This window comes from Vanellus vanellus (genome assembly GCF_965231255.1).
Source record: "Vanellus vanellus genome assembly, chromosome: 2".
Taxonomy (NCBI): domain Eukaryota; kingdom Metazoa; phylum Chordata; class Aves; order Charadriiformes; family Charadriidae; genus Vanellus; species Vanellus vanellus.
Window position 1 is genome coordinate 158,245,607 of NC_138906.1, and position 15,389 is coordinate 158,260,995.

Sequence of the window (15,389 nt, forward strand, 5' to 3'; positions counted from 1 at the left end):
GATGAGGTGAAGAGGCACGTGTATTTAAATAGAGGGAGGTTTCTTCCTTTTAGCATCAGAGATACTGCTTTTCAAGTATGGCCACAGCCGTATTATCCAGAAAAAGCCCGATACTTGTGCACTTGGGTCAGGACTGCTGACGAGAGTACTTGAGTCCCATCAAAATCAGTAGTGCACCGCATAGATTCAACTGCTAGAGAAAACTGCCTGTTTTTACTGAAATCAATGAAGTTCTCCCCAACATGTTTGGCACTTCTGAATTTAAACTATATCATAACACCCAAGGAATCCTAGTATGATGAGTGATTTTTTTTTTTTTTTTCTCTGAATCTGGAATTTGAGCCATCCAGTTGATTTTTCATGGCTGGTTCTCTCTTGTTGTTGGTTCTTGCACGAAATTTTCCTTCTCAAATTGAAATATTCCAGGCTTGGTCATCAGCATGAATTGCAGGTGGCACTTTACTAGGTGGAAGGACAGAGTGGCCTTGGCAGTCGGGGAAGGCTTCTGTGCCTCTCAACTGACCTGATGGAAGTTATGAACTGCTACTGATTCATCGGGGCGGCTGTAGTCACTGGCAGCTCTTTGCCCTTTCGTTTGCAGAGTTTGGGGTTTGTTATGCAGTTGTGACCTCCCTGTTCCCGTGTCCCTCACAAACTCCCCTCTGGATAGAAGTAGCTTGAAAGAGTTAAAGAGTAAAAATAAGTGTCTGTGATGAATAAGCTGATCTGGATGATTCACAGAAGTGGAAACTCAACAGCAGTTAAACCTTCAAAGCTTAATCTGTTTTGGCTATAAGATATCATATGTAAACAGGCAACAGGCATATGTTAACAGTTCACAGGGTAATTTGTGTCTCATTGTTTGACGTCAGAAATTTTGCAACAATATTTAAGGAAAGAAACTCAGAGGTGAACTAGTTGGTTTTTTTTTTTCTTTTCTGTAAGGGCTGCTTTTGTACAAATGCAGCAAACCTCGATATAGCTGATAAGGGTCTGTCACTGAAACCTGATGAGAATCTGTCTCTGCCGGAGAACAGAAATTCCACATAGCATTTTGAGTGACTGAAGAAACATCTAATCAAACATTAAAACAAAGAAACGGCAAGAGAAATGTATACGCAGCATCCTTCAGTGGCACCCCGAGGCACGAGCCATTAACACAGCTCTCGCTCTTGAACAGACTCTCCCCGCGAAGGAGAATTCTCCATTTTACAACTAGAGACTCTGAAGTTTTCAAATCAGCGGAGCCATGACGTGTAAAGATAAAAACTAATCAGGCAGGCATCTCATGGAAGATTTAGCACACTTGTGCTAAAAGGAGCGCACATTCCTCTGAATCAGGGACATATTCATCATTACTGCTCCGGAGCTGTGATCTTATTCATTCTAGAAGAATCAAAAAGACTAGGCTAAGTCAGCGCTCCCTTGAGAAATACCCGGAGCAAACGCAGGGGCTGCAGGAAGTGATACCGATGACTCAACAGCCAAGGCCAACACACTGCCTTATTTTAGACAATGTCCTCTTGGACATACTCATGTTTCCTCATGAGTGGCTGATGACAAAGGTCTTACCTACCTGTGGTCACAAGTACCTCATGACGTTTTTCTCAAGAATAGCTCTAGTATTGTGGCCGAAGTTAGCTGACAGTTGTGTGCAACATGGTTAACTTGTGCAACTGACAGCCTAGAATCCGCTGGCACCTGCACATAGGATTCTCCTCTGAGCATTGCTGTGACCGCGTCCTGTGTTTGAAATAATATGTATTAACAGTAAGTAATTTATGACCAGAAAATAAATCATTAATGATGGAAGACTTGGAATGTGCAACTGGTGACAAGTGATAGGACAAGAGGAAACGGGTTCAAGTTATGTCAGGGCAGGTTTAGATTGGATATTAGGAAGCATTTTTTCACTGAAAGGGTTATTAAACATTGGAATAGGCTGCCCAGAGAGGTGGTGGATTCACCATCCCTGGAGGTGTTTAAGAAAAGGGTAGAGGTGCTTAGGGACATGGTTTAGAAGTGGTGGTGTTTTTATCAGGGTAGGTTAATGGTTGGACTTGATGATCTTAAAGGTCCCTTCCAACCTCACTAATTCTATGATTCTATGATTCTATGATTCTAACTTCCACTGCAGTTTCAAGTGAATGTTAATCTCCACCTTCTCTAAAAATCTCCATGTATGGATCCTGAGGTACTGAGTGGTCCATTAACCGAACATTTCCGTAATGGATAGTGCTCTGTTGTACAGTGAAGAAGATGCACCTAGGAAAGGGGCTTCCTGGAGTGGAAAATGTTAGAATATCCCAAAGACAGGTCTTCCTTTCTCTTGCTACAGCCAAAGCCTTAAGTTGACGGCTCCTCGCTACAAGTACAGACTAGTACTGATTGCACATTCCAAGTCTTCCATCATTAATGATTTATTTTCTGGTCATAAATTACTTACTGTTAATACATATTATTTCAAACACAGGACGTGGTCACAGCAATGCTCAGAGGAGAATCCTATGTGCAGGTGCCAGCGGATTCTAGGCTGTCAGCCAGTAACTATGAGAAGTAAAAACATTAGATTGATTGTTCAGCAAGTAAAATTCTGGGATGCGTGTACATCATACAGTAGATATCCATGTATGTGCTTAGCCTCTTGATGCATGAGTGACCTCAGCAGCTTAACAGGACTGCAGCAACGCACAGAAAACACGGTGTGTTTCATCATTTCAAAATGCTGCAGAAAATGCCGCGGTGGGCTGAGAAGAGAGCCTGCCTCACCCGCTCGTGCTGATGTTAGTCCAGACCCGAAGACAGAGCTTGAAAGCACACACATGAATTGAATTGCATGGGAAGCTTACCAAAGGAAGTGTTTGCTTGTAAACTCAGTATGAATAGGATCTTCTCTGACCGCAAGGGAAATGGAGAGACACTCATTCACTGTCCGCTTGTGCAATCAACTTCTGAAGTAAAAACAGGATTTGAGGTTTAAAACCTGAACCTTCATACGTCTTTCAAGCAACAGAAGAAGCCTTCATGCTCTTCAGTCTGCAAAGGAACAAAGTCAGGAGGACTCATGGGACTCCTTGGGTTTGATAACAACTGGCTTATCAGAAGGGAATTATTTAGAGTTCCTAGCAACAGAAAGCCTCAGAGCAGCTTCTGTGCGGGCTTGAGGGGAGACATCTGAACACCATTACACTGCACTTCTTTTGATGTCACTATGTGCTCGTCATGTGTTTTATATCTTAACAGTGAATCTGCCGCTGAGTTCCACAGTGTCTAAGGATGGTTGTGGGTTTATCGCGGGTGCCATTCCTGCTATAAAAATCCATTACTTTAAAGTTCTTTATCACCTGGCCACACAACTACTTTTTGAGCCCTGTCTGTGCAGGGTGATTCTGAACACTAGTAGATTATGGACGACCTGCTGGTTTTAAATTGCTGGCTTTCAGTCTAGCAGAAGTTTAAGTTTCATTGCATGGCTTGAGATAACTTGTAAAATAAAGGTATTTATTTTTCATCATTTGCCCGATATTTTAATATTAGTTGAAGTATTCGTGTGTCACGCCCCCTCATCCGATAACTAAAATAACGATTTTAATTTCATGCCATAGAAAGCAGCCAGTTTATATATAAGTGGCCTAATCTAATAGAGATTTACTCTGTGTATCCCATGAGACATATTTTCAAAGTTACCAGACCTGTCCCAAGCACTTGGGAAGTGGGGAGACGGTTACACAATTCTCATTGCCTCCGGCTGTTCCAGTTACAAAGATAAAGGGTCAGAGAACTGGAGCAGCGGAGATAATTTTGTGAGCATCTAAGGAAAAGCAGCTGATCAGGTGAGTGTAGGCACTGGCTGAGGGCGAGACAGGTACATGCGTGAATACCATGTAACAAAAATCCCCTTAAATAAAATAACGTGCCAGGGAAAGGGAATGTCAATGCCTGACCACCAGAAATTCCGGATTCTTACATCTTCATCTAGCAGATGCAATAGTGAAAAAGAAAAATATATATATGAAGAGCAACGTTCAGCTTGCCATGGCTCTGGCAAATCTGTGCTGCGCAACACCCTTCATAGAATCATAGAATCATAGAATGGTTTAGGTTGGAATGGATCTTGAAGATCATCGAGTTCCAACCCCCCTGCCATAGGCAGGGACACCTCCCACTAGACCAGGTTGCCCAAGGACACGTCCAGCCTGGCCTTGAACACCTCCAGCGACGGGGTCTCAACAACTTCTCTGGGCAACCTGTTCCAGTGCCTTACCAGCCTCAAAGTGAAAAATTTCTTCCTAATGTTTAATCTAAACCTGCCTTCTTCCAGTTTGAAGCCATTCCCCCTCGTCCTATCACTACATGCCCGAGTAAAAAGTCCTTCCCCAGCTCTCCTGTAGGCCCCCTTTAGGGACTGGAAGGCAGCAATAAGATCTCCCCGGAGCCTTCTCTTCTCCAGGCTGAACAGCCCCAATTCTTTCAGCCTCTCCTCATAGGGGAGGTGCTCCAGCCCTCGGATCATCCTCATGGCTCTCCTCTGGACATGCTCCAACAGGTCCATGTCCTTCTTCTGGGGACTCCAGAGCTGGATGCAGTACTCCAGGTGGGGTCTCACGAGAGTGGAGCAGAGGAGCAGAATGACCTCCTTTGACCTGCTTGGCCACACTTCTGATGTAGCCAAGGATACGGTTGGCTTTCCCTCTGCTGGGATGTCTCAGATCTGTGATACACATCCCACAGGATCTTACCTCTGCTCCGGTCTCGGCTCCTCACCTCGCAGCTGGGACTCCAAGAAGAGAGGAGACAGCGAGCAATCCTGCTTGCTTTTACCATCTTTTTTCCAATGCAGGATCCACTTTTTGTAATGTTTTTGTAATATCCTTTGACTGGGAGCTCCTCAGCCTTCCCTAGCATTTGGAAGGCACCTGTTGCACACCGTTGTCGTTTGCCAAGCATGTAGACTACTGATCTATACTCCCAAAGGCCTCCCCTGCCCCACCACACTGGTTGGAGCTCCCAGTGCTGGGTGTTTGGTTCCTTGCTGTCTGCTGGCTCACAGTGGTTCATTTTCCCGTCACTTGGGTAGCAAGACTCATCCACAGAATCAATATTTTATCCCAAAGTCTGTAAATGTAATTCTGCACTGATGTGTGCTCCACAGTGATGTACAGTGCTATCCATTGGGGATGCGTAACGCTGCCTTGGTTCATATGGAAGGGCTGTTAAGACGTTCAGACTCAATTCACCTCAGGCACAGCTGGGAATTGCCACACCAGTATTTCTCTTATGGATTCTCAGCAGGTAGCCCCAAAAAAATCTTTTGGGGGAGGGGGTGATGGAATGATGAAGGCTTTTACAGGGAATCATAGAGTCATAGAATGGTTTAGGTTGGAAGGGACCTTGAAGATCATCGAGTTTCACCTCCCCTGCCATGGGCAGGGACACCTCCCACTAGACCAGGTTGCCCAAGGCCCCATCCAGCCTGGTCTTGAACACTTCCAGGGATGGGGCATCCACAGCTTCTCTGAGCAACCTGTTCCAGTGTCTCACCACCCTCAGAGTGAAAAAATTCTTCCTAATATCTAATCTAAATCTACCTTCTTCCAGTTTGAAGCCATTCCCCCTCGTCCTATCACTACATGCCCTTGTAAAAAGTCCTTCCCCATCTGTCTTCTAGCCCCCCCTTAGGTACTGGAAGGCCACAATAAGATCTCCTCAGAGCCTTCTCTTCTCCAGGCTGAACAACCCCAACTCTCTCAGCCTGTCCTCACAGGAGAGGAGCTCCACCCCTCTGATCATCTTTGTGGCCCTCCTCTGAACTTGCTCCAGCAGGTCCATGTCCTTCTTATGTTGGGGACTCCAGAGCTGGACACAGTACTCCAGGTGGGGTCTCACGAGAGCAGAGTAGAGGCGCAGAATCACCTCCCTCTACCTGCTGGCCACACAGGAAAAGAAGGAAGACCCCCAATGGCTTTTGATGTCAGGAGGAGACTAATGCAGGAGGTATGCCTGGATGCTTAAAAACCTGTGGTGTGACCTACAATGAACAAAAGACCTCTGTGGCAAGTGTGGTAGCCCCATATTCTGCAAAAATCTTTCAGTGCTGAAATGCCACAACAGTTCTTCATGAAACCGTTCCTTGAATTCCTCCTGTTTTCTGCACTGCTTCATAACCAAACCAGGCTGGCATGAAAGCACTGGTGGAGATGGGTAAGGAGGACAAGTTTCAGCCCTCTGAGAAGCACTGTGCTATGCAGGTCATCAGACAACATCCTTGGCATCCCTTTTTTTTTGCATTTTGGGGATCAGCCAAAATTAGAAAAACAGAAAACCCAAAGTGGGAATAATTTCTCTGCTCTGCATGTTGGAATGAATCTGGTGGGGATGGAGAGGAGTCTGCATGCGAACCTTTTCTTATGATCCATACCCAAAACATAAGTCTGAGAATAAGGTAGTGAGCATTATTAATTTGGTTAATAATTGCTCCTATATGTTTATTCATGACATTACTGCTTTGAGTACCTGAAAGCATGCCAGGCATTTTAAAGAAGCAATGAATGTTTCCTGCGGTGAAGAACTGCCCCCATTTTGCGAAGACCTGACACCTGGGAGATTTAAGCTTGGGTCCATCTCAGCCACATGGAGGCAACTGAAGTTTGGTCTACATGGTCAGCTGGGAGAGGGCACCCACCAGCACTTCTGGGATGAATTGCCCAGGGGTTGTTTTTTTCATGGTCTTTGGGGACCACACGCCCGGTTTCTGTGCTGCACTTAGCAGGGACACTCCCACAGAGCGTGAAATTTGGGGAATCCCTGTGAGAAGAGGGTGCCCAGACGCCAGGAGCCTGTGGCAGGACTGTGGGGTGCAATGCAGTGTGTACCTCTGCGCTCTGCTCTCCTCTCACAACCCAGATGGTTTTTTTTGGGGGGGCAGGATGATGAGAAAGGCTTTTTGCCCTTCTCAAGGACCAATGGGTGCCACCCCCCATTTGGCTGCCAGTAGCTTGAGCCAAGAACCTCTGCTGGTCCCGGTGGCATGGGGCCAGCAGAGGTGACCAGGCAGGGACTCCAAGAGGCTTTAAATGGAGGGGAGGCCGGGAAGGTGAAGGATACAACTTCCAACAACATGTGCAAAAGGATCTTCAGTAGGGCCCTTCTCCTAAATGGGGACAGTGAGGCGGCACAGAAGCTGAGAGAGCAGCATCTTTGGGAGGGTGAGGACCGAAGGGCCGTGCTTACCCCAGGTGCACTCTCTCAGCCTGGGAGAGCTACAGGGGATGCCGTTATCCACCAACAACGCCCATGAGTACGTTTATGTGGGTCTATTACTATTCTGGTGATGTGCCTACACCCTTCCCCGTTCCCAGAATCACTGACACCTCACACATCCCGTATCTCAGACGTAGGAAGCAGCCCGGGCATGCAGAATTCATCCACATTCACCCGGCAGCAGCATTCCAATCATAAAACTTCCAGGAAGGGAAAAGTAAAACAAAAGTCTGATGGATATTCCCACATGGTTTACCTATGAGAGGCACGAAGGAAAATACCCTGCTTTCAGAGCTGTGGTGAATCGCTCAGAAACCATCTGCAGACGTGAAGGGATTTGTATTTCTGGGGAAAAAAAAAAAAAAAAAAAAAAAAAGGAAAATGCAGGCCCTGGGATATCCCTTTATGGCATATGCATTTTATGTTTAAATGCATTAATGGGACTGCTATGCCGTGAGTCATCCCGCACAAGAGTTTCATGTGTTTCTTAAAATACACTAGAAGTAGCTGAAGGCATGCACGGGTTTGCCGTGCAGTTATCTGTCAGGAATCTGCGCGAAGACCTGCACGCGTGGCACCGCGGGCTTCGGAGCAGCGGGGGCCGTCCCCGTCCCTCTCTGCTGCTTAAATGGACCAGGGCGGGGGAAACCAAACTGGGATAGGAACTGATGCCACAGCGTAACAAAACGCAGGCTCCCCGTGTTATTAGGGAAGCCTCAGCATGAATTAAAGAAAATTTGCATATATGTAAACAGAAAAGCTGGAGAGTTTCCTTCTGAAGCGCTCTTGTCAAAACTACAGCTGTCTGCGTTTTTTCCAGGGATGATTTGTTGTCTGGTTTTCTCTCTTTTTTTCTTTCGTTTACCAACAATCCTGGCTGCAAATCTGCTTGCTATTCCTTTCAGCCCACACTTCAGAGCCTGGTGGTGGCTGCTGAGCTCGACTCTGCTCCTCGCGGGTCACTTCAGCTGCTGTTCGCTCTCGGGGCTACTCCTTTTTCGTGGTTTAATGTGGGAAGCACCCAACGCAAAGTATTTCTGATGGTGCACGTTAAGTCCACGCTTGTGGACAAACGGTGGTAAAAAGACAACAGCTTCGTGATGCAAACCTTGGGATGGATGACGGTGAATTAGCGATTAGCGAAAAGCAAGAATTGGGGCTGGGAGGAAGCTGTGGCCAACGTAGAAAGGAGAAGCTCCTGGGAAGAGAGCTGGGCTCGCTTTCTCCCCGCGATTAGCCTGGCTTAACTTTTTGGTTTTTACACGTCGCACTGGGGCGATGCTGTCTCGAAAGCGCCGCAGCGGCATGTGAAATCTCTGGCACCGGTTCCCAGCGGCACGCGCCGCTGGCCCATAAACCCGCTGCTGCCATTTCCAGGGCTGCCTTTGCAGGAGCGACGCTTACCCTTCGCAAATAAAAATAAAATAAATAAATAAATAAATAAATAAGAAAGCCCCCAAAGCTTCACTTTGCTAAAAAACCCTCCCCGCCTCCATCTTTGCGCTTACAAAGCGGGGCGGGCGGGAGGTTTGGGGGTTTTGCCAGCACGCTGGGCTTGCGAGGGGCGAACCCCAAAAGCAAAGGGTGACATCCCCCCCCACCCCTCGACGTCCCCCCAAAGCGCTGCCATCCTCAGGAGGTGGGTGGGAGTTTGCTGGGGGATCACGAGGGGGGTGTCTCCGCCGCTCCCCCCCGGTCCCAGCGGGACACGCAGCCAGGCGGGTCCCCCGCCGCCCCGCCTGGCTGCGTGTCCCGCTGGGACCGGGGGGGCGCGGAGAGCAACGGGAGGAGCGGATCAGGCGTGTCCGAGCCTCCCTCCTCCCATTTCCCCGTGCGTCAGGGCGAGGAGGAGGAGACTCACTAATTTTTTTTTTTTTTATTATTTTTTTTTTTTTTTAAAGCCTCCAACTACTTTAGCGCGGAGCCGGCGGCAGATGGTGGACACGGCCCGAGGTTGCGGCGGGGAGAAGAAGGAAGGGATGCGCCAAACCCCCCCCACCGCCCGCCTTTAGCTCCGAGCCCGCTCCCCTCCATGAGCCGCCCCGCGTCCCTCCTGCCGGCCGCCCGCTGCCGCAGCGCTCCGGCGAAACGCCTCCAACCTCTCCACGACGGCCCCGCCGAAGAAGCCCCGGCCGCCAAATACCCCCGCCTCGCCGATTACGGAGGAACCCCCGATTGTCTCCTGAGCGCTCCCGGTTCGCCTTGTTCCCCCGCTTCTCCCGCCGGCGGGGGAGCGGCGGGTCCCAGCCTCATCGCTTCGTACCTGCTGCTGCCGCTGGCCGAGCGGGAGCAGGTGTCCCGGGCGCTGAGCGTCAGCTCCGGGCGGGAGCTGCGCTGCAAGGTGAGCGCGGAGCTCCGCGGGTGCGGACGGGGAGGGATGGAGGGAGCCGGGAGGAAGGGGATCTCTCTCCCCCCCCCCCCCCTCCCCGCTTCTCCCCGGCGGTGTTTCTGAGCGCCCCGTAACCGCTCGACCCCGGGGAGAGCCTTGCCCGAAAACATTTCCCCCCCCCCCCCCGGCTGCTCCCCAACCCGCCGCCGGTGGGGATTTACCCTCGCTGGAAGTTACCTTCCCCAAAAGGCTTTGGGGATGGTGGTTTGGTTTATTCTCGCCCCCCCCCCCCCCCTCCCCTGCCCCAGCCTTTTCGATATAAAATGAAGAGAAAGGGTCTCCCTTTCAATGTAAAATGAAGAGAAAGGGTCTCGGTAACCGCTTTGAGCGGCGCTCCTGCCGAGCCCTGGCTCCCCTCCAGCTCCCTCGTCATTGTTTGGGGAGAGTTGCTACGCCGGCGGCTGCTTTCAACGCCCTTGAGAACGAATTTTGGTTTGATTTCCTCTTTACAGGTGTTTCCCCTCAAACACTACCAGGACAAAATCCGGCCCTACATTCAGCTGCCGTCACACAGAAACATCACCGGGGTCGTCGAAGTCATCCTCGGGGACACCAAGGCCTATGTGTTCTTTGAAAAGGACTTTGGGGACATGCACTCCTACGTGAGGAGCTGCAAGAGGCTGAGGGAAGAGGAGGCTGCCCGGCTGTTCAAGCAGATCGTCTCCGCTGTAGCTCACTGCCACCAGTCGGCCATCGTACTTGGTGACCTCAAGCTCAGGAAATTTGTCTTCTCTAATGAAGAAAGGTAAGCGGTTGTCACCAGGCAGCCCTGGGGTGAGTGGGGAAGGAGGAATGCCACATTCAGAGACGCAAAAAGCGTCTCAGGGAGTGGAAACGGCCGTGTCAGCCCGGCATCACCTACGAGCGATCCAAGTAGGTCCCCATGACGTGTGTGTAGTAGGTCACGGATCTGACCGGTACGCACTTACTCTGAGTTAGATCTCGCCTGACGAAAGGGAAGCTCCCGCAGAGCTTCCTCTCATTCAGCAGCTCAGTGAAACCCGCTGGTAGACAAAGGGACGATAGTTTGGATGCTCGTTAGTGCCAGAAGATGTCATGTGTGCCACTCAGTCCGTGTAAAACGAATAAAAGGCAGAGAGAAGGAGCGGAGGGAGGCTGAGGCGCTGGGCCGGGGAGGGGGACCGGCCTGGCTGGGGGAGCAGGAGGTGCGAGGAGCTGGAGCTCGGGTCCCTCCTCGCGCCCAAGAGAGCTGCCCCGTGGCCATGGCCGGGTGGTGGTGCTCAGGAGGGGTCTCCTCGCTGAAATCCCCTGCTGATCTGCTAACGAAAGACCGGCTGTATCCTTCGAGGCTTTTATCCCTCGTCCGCTACCGGTGGCGGTGCTTTCCGTGCTCCCTGTGCCCGTGGATGTGGGCATGCACGGGAGGGAAGGTGGGACACCAGTTAAATATTGCTTTGGGAATCCTGCACGGAAGAAAAGCACTTAGGTAAAACTTAGCCTAAAGCCTGGGTTTGTAGAGAGGAGATCCAGAATCTAGTTGTTAAATTTAGATTAGGGAAATAATACACTATTTCCCTGGAGTGTTTGCTGCTCTTCTAGTGCCTCGCCGCACGTGGCAGAGCCAGAAATACATTTTTGATAGCGAAACTGACTCTGACTAGCTGTTTATCCTGAGGAAAGCTAAAAAAATAAGTAAAAGCTATGATGGAGCTGTACTTAATCTGATGAAACTGGAAATCATATTACTGAAGCAGAAGAAAACACATTTTCTGGGCTAACGCTTCTTCAGGATATCATTTATAAACGTGATAAGAAAATTAACCAGCACTGCCCCTCTCAAACAGAAACAACCATATGTTGACATGCAAAGAAAGTAATTCCTTTGAAGGAAACTATTGCAGCTTTTCCCGCCCATGAGAAGATGAAACATTTGTTGAAATGTTACATTGCGCACAGTCTCGCTCGTTTGGAAATAACGCGTTGCACAGGCGAGTGTCATGTGCATCCCATTTGGCAAGAAGAGGGTTAAGCAATGGCAGGCGGACTCGGGCTCTCCGGCACAGGTGCAGTTTCAGGGCTCCCGCAGCCAATCCCGGCCCCACGGTTCGCGTTGAGTCATATTTTCCGTTTGCAGAACCAATGGGTATTTGGCGAGGTCACGCTGAGGACAGGCTGCAGCCAACGCATCTACACCCGGGCCACAGCCACGGCAGCGCTCAGCCCTGCCCGCGCCGGCCCCTGCCTTCCGCGCCCACGCCAAGTTCCACTTTCCCACCAGAATGGGAGATTGGGGTGGACCCTTCTCCTCTTGGGAGGTGGCGGGCACGGCGGTACCCTCCAGAAAGGCAAAAAGAATAATCGTTAAAAACCAAAATAAAATACAAAACTCAGGAGAGCCGCCGGTTCCCGCCAGCGCGGAAGGGAGCTGGACTTGGGGTTTGCAAAATCACGCGGCGGGACGCTGTTTGTTCAAAGCCTGACGCGCAAATAGCGGCGTGTACGATGCGTTGTGGCCGATTAACCCCCTGCAGCAGCAGTGCGACCTGCGTAGATAGGAGGTGACTTGCTGGTGTCTCTCGAGAGCCCTCCGTGTCGTTAAAAACCCCGGTCAATAAAATAAGGAGGTGTCGCCGAGCGCCCACCCAACGCACGTAGCTGCGCTGCCATTACGCGGGTCCAGGAGTCCAGGCAACTTCGCCGCTGCAAATTAAAAAGTGTTTCCTCTCCTTTTCTTTATGCCGACGTGGGAAGGGGAGTGGGGACTGCCGTGGCGGGGGGCTCTCCGTGCTCGCTTGTGCCTGGGTGTTGCTGTTTCTAACCTGCGACTTCCTCTCCTGCCCTGCCTAGGACGCAGCTGCGGCTGGAGAGCCTGGAAGACACGCACATCATCAAAGGCGAAGACGATGCGCTCTCGGACAAGCACGGCTGTCCGGCGTACGTCAGCCCCGAGATCCTAAACACGACGGGGACTTACTCTGGAAAATCGGCCGACGTGTGGAGTTTAGGAGTGATGCTCTATACCTTGCTGGTGGGACGCTATCCCTTCCATGACTCGGACCCTAGCACTCTGTTTTCCAAAATCCGACGTGGACAGTTCTGTATTCCTGACCACGTCTCCCCCAAAGCCCGATGCCTCATTCGCAGCCTCCTGCGGCGGGAGCCCTCTGAAAGACTCACTGCTCCGGAGATCTTGCTTCACCCTTGGTTTGAGGCGGTCTTGGAGCCTGGATATACAGACCAGGAGACGGGAACATCGGATCAAATTGTTCCAGAATACCACGGAGACAGTGACGATATTAGTTCCTTCTTCTGCTAACCCCAAAATCTCAAAAACCTCGGCGGTTCTCACCTCCGGCATCTTCGTAGGGTTTATTTTTTCCACGTTTGCAAACTCAACAGCATCTTAAAGTGCCAGTATGGTCAGAGAAGTGACCTTGTTCAAAATAAACGCCAACCCGTAGATCTCCGCTCCCTGAGCGTACTCAGAGTTTCATCCTCGTGCTCTGCTTGTAGGTCCATCCTGCCGGCCCTGGAGGACCCATGCAGCTTTGTGAGAGCCGCCTGGCTTTTCTCCTGCCTCCCGCATCCTCCACCGCTGTAACTGGCCACATCTTGGCCCCAGAGTCTTACGGCTGATGAGGAGCGAGACAGAAAGGCAGCCCCGTCTGCTTCCCCGCAGTGGCTACGGGGGCGCGGAGCCCCGGCAGCGATGCTGAGGAGGTGGGGGGCACGCGGCGCGCCTCTAACTGAGCAAGTCTGACAGAAATGGGTAAAAAGGGGAATCGACTCGGCGTGCCACACCGGCCGGCTTGCAAAGTAGCTTTCTGACTGTAAGCGCACTTTAATGAGGGAAGGAGGTCTTCGCCCGCCACGGCCGGCCGCCTGCTCGCTGCTGCTCCTCCGGCTGATCTTGCTTCCAGAGCCACGAAGCTCCCAGATCCACCCGTAAGACAAATCACTGCTGTGGCTCTTTCTGAAGCAGAAACCGGTGGATCTCCCAGCCGGTTCCCCTCCGATTCCATTCGCTGACCCGGAAAGCATTTTAAATAGACTTAAGCCTCGCGTTACCATGGTGTAGCCTATATAACTTTATGCCCTCAGCGAGCTTGTCAAGTAGCAGGTCTCGTTAGCTCCGAGTGCCAAAACATATCCGTTTACCAAACCGTAACACTATCGGCTGGGGCGCCTTCTCTTGGGAAACGATAAGGGGTATCTTGTACAGTACATGTAAACACAATCGTGTTTTCCTACAGGCTCAACTCTTAAAAAACATCACATCCCCTCTCCTCTTCCCCCCCTCTACCCCCCAAAAAGTTAGTCTTAAGAGGAAAATCTCCATACGCCCTTAGTTGATTATTCAGGTATGTTGTTTGCCTCTGGCTACATTTTTTTTTCCCTTACATTTTTTTTTTTTTTGCATGATTATTCATAGTCTTTCCAAAGTGCGTGGATAATGAATATATCTAAATCATTAATTTCCTGGGTTAGGGGTAAGTAAAGCTTAGTCCTGCCTAAAATTTCTGCTTCGTTTCACATTGGTGTCCAGTGGCTTACGCAAAGAGATGTCCATTCGCCTTAGGCGAGAGCGCAGCTTCTGAAATGGCCGTGAGGTGGGTAACGCATGTCCCCGACGCGGCACAGTTCGAGTGAAGTCATTTTAAGGGTTAACCCCCGGCAAGCTGCAGTCCCACCACCCGTTGCGAGAATACCATGTATACCTCATGGACTGTGTACTTTGTACATACCTTACTGTTTGGGGTTTTGTTTTCTCGTTTTGTTGTACTTTGTTTGTCCTAATAAGAGGTGTCGAAGAGCAATTTAATGTGAATTATTGTTGGCAATACTAACTTGACAGAATCATGAGCATTAAGAGCAGGGCGCTCCAGCTCTCCGTTGCACTAAACCTCTCATGATTGCTTGACATTTGTATCTGTGATACAGTTTAACCCTTCTATGAAAAACAGTACATTTGTATATATTGGTAGAAAACTCTGCCAGAAAAGCTAAAAACACTATGTCCCACTTGTAAATATGTATATGTATGTGGAAACCTGGATGATAAAGTCTGACTTGTAGAAAGTTTTAATAAACTCGGTTTCATAATGTTTGTCCCCATTTCTTGGGGTGTCTTGAGGGGAACGCAGCTTGAGCATCTTTGGTTTCATCTGAAAAAGTGGGGGTTGGCCTCCAAGAGGATCAGCTCATCTATGGTCCCAGACGTGCGCCGCCGTGCCTGAGCCGCCGGGGTCTGCGCCCGGACTCCCCCGGCTCTGCCCAGGGGAATCCCCATGGAGAGGAGGGGGCATGGGGGATGGCTCCTGCCTCCTGGGGGGTGGAAAGGGCTATATGAAATGAGGTATCCTGTTTGCCTGATAAACAAGGGGGAGAGGAATTACAGCTCTGCCCCTGAACTTTAGAAACCCTATTGCCTTTCAGCACACGCGTTCGTTTCCATCCACGCCCCGCGAGCAGAAAAGGCTGTGGCACCGCAAAGCTGTCACCCTGCACCTGCGTGCGCGGCGATGCGATGCTCGAGCCAGTGGAAAATCACATCTCAGGTGTCTAAAAGTAAGCAGCCAGAAGCAAAGGCAGTGGTCGAGAGCATCAGCTTTAACGGGGGGGGGGGGGAGGAGCCAGCGGGAAGGAGCTTGACCCGTTGCCGGGTCACAGCGCAGAGCCCACCCGGTGCTCCCGTTAAAAACGAGGGGAAAGATTATTAGAGCTGCTTTTCTTTGTGGTGAGAAGAGAGGAGTATAAATAGCAGCAGTATCAAGGTTAG

The 15,389-nt window shown here is 50.4% G+C and overlaps 1 protein-coding gene across 1 annotated transcript; it reads left to right on the forward strand.

Annotated features, from left to right (window-relative positions):
- The first annotated feature begins 9,027 nt into the window (after positions 1 to 9,027).
- TRIB1 (tribbles pseudokinase 1) lies at positions 9,028 to 14,713 on the forward strand. Its single transcript, XM_082499561.1, has 3 exons — positions 9,028 to 9,601; positions 10,102 to 10,394; positions 12,458 to 14,713. The coding sequence occupies exons 1-3, from the start codon at positions 9,293 to 9,295 to the stop codon at positions 12,924 to 12,926; spliced, it is 1,071 nt and encodes a 356-aa protein (XP_082355687.1). The 5' UTR covers positions 9,028 to 9,292; the 3' UTR covers positions 12,927 to 14,713.
- The last annotated feature ends 676 nt before the right edge of the window (positions 14,714 to 15,389 follow it).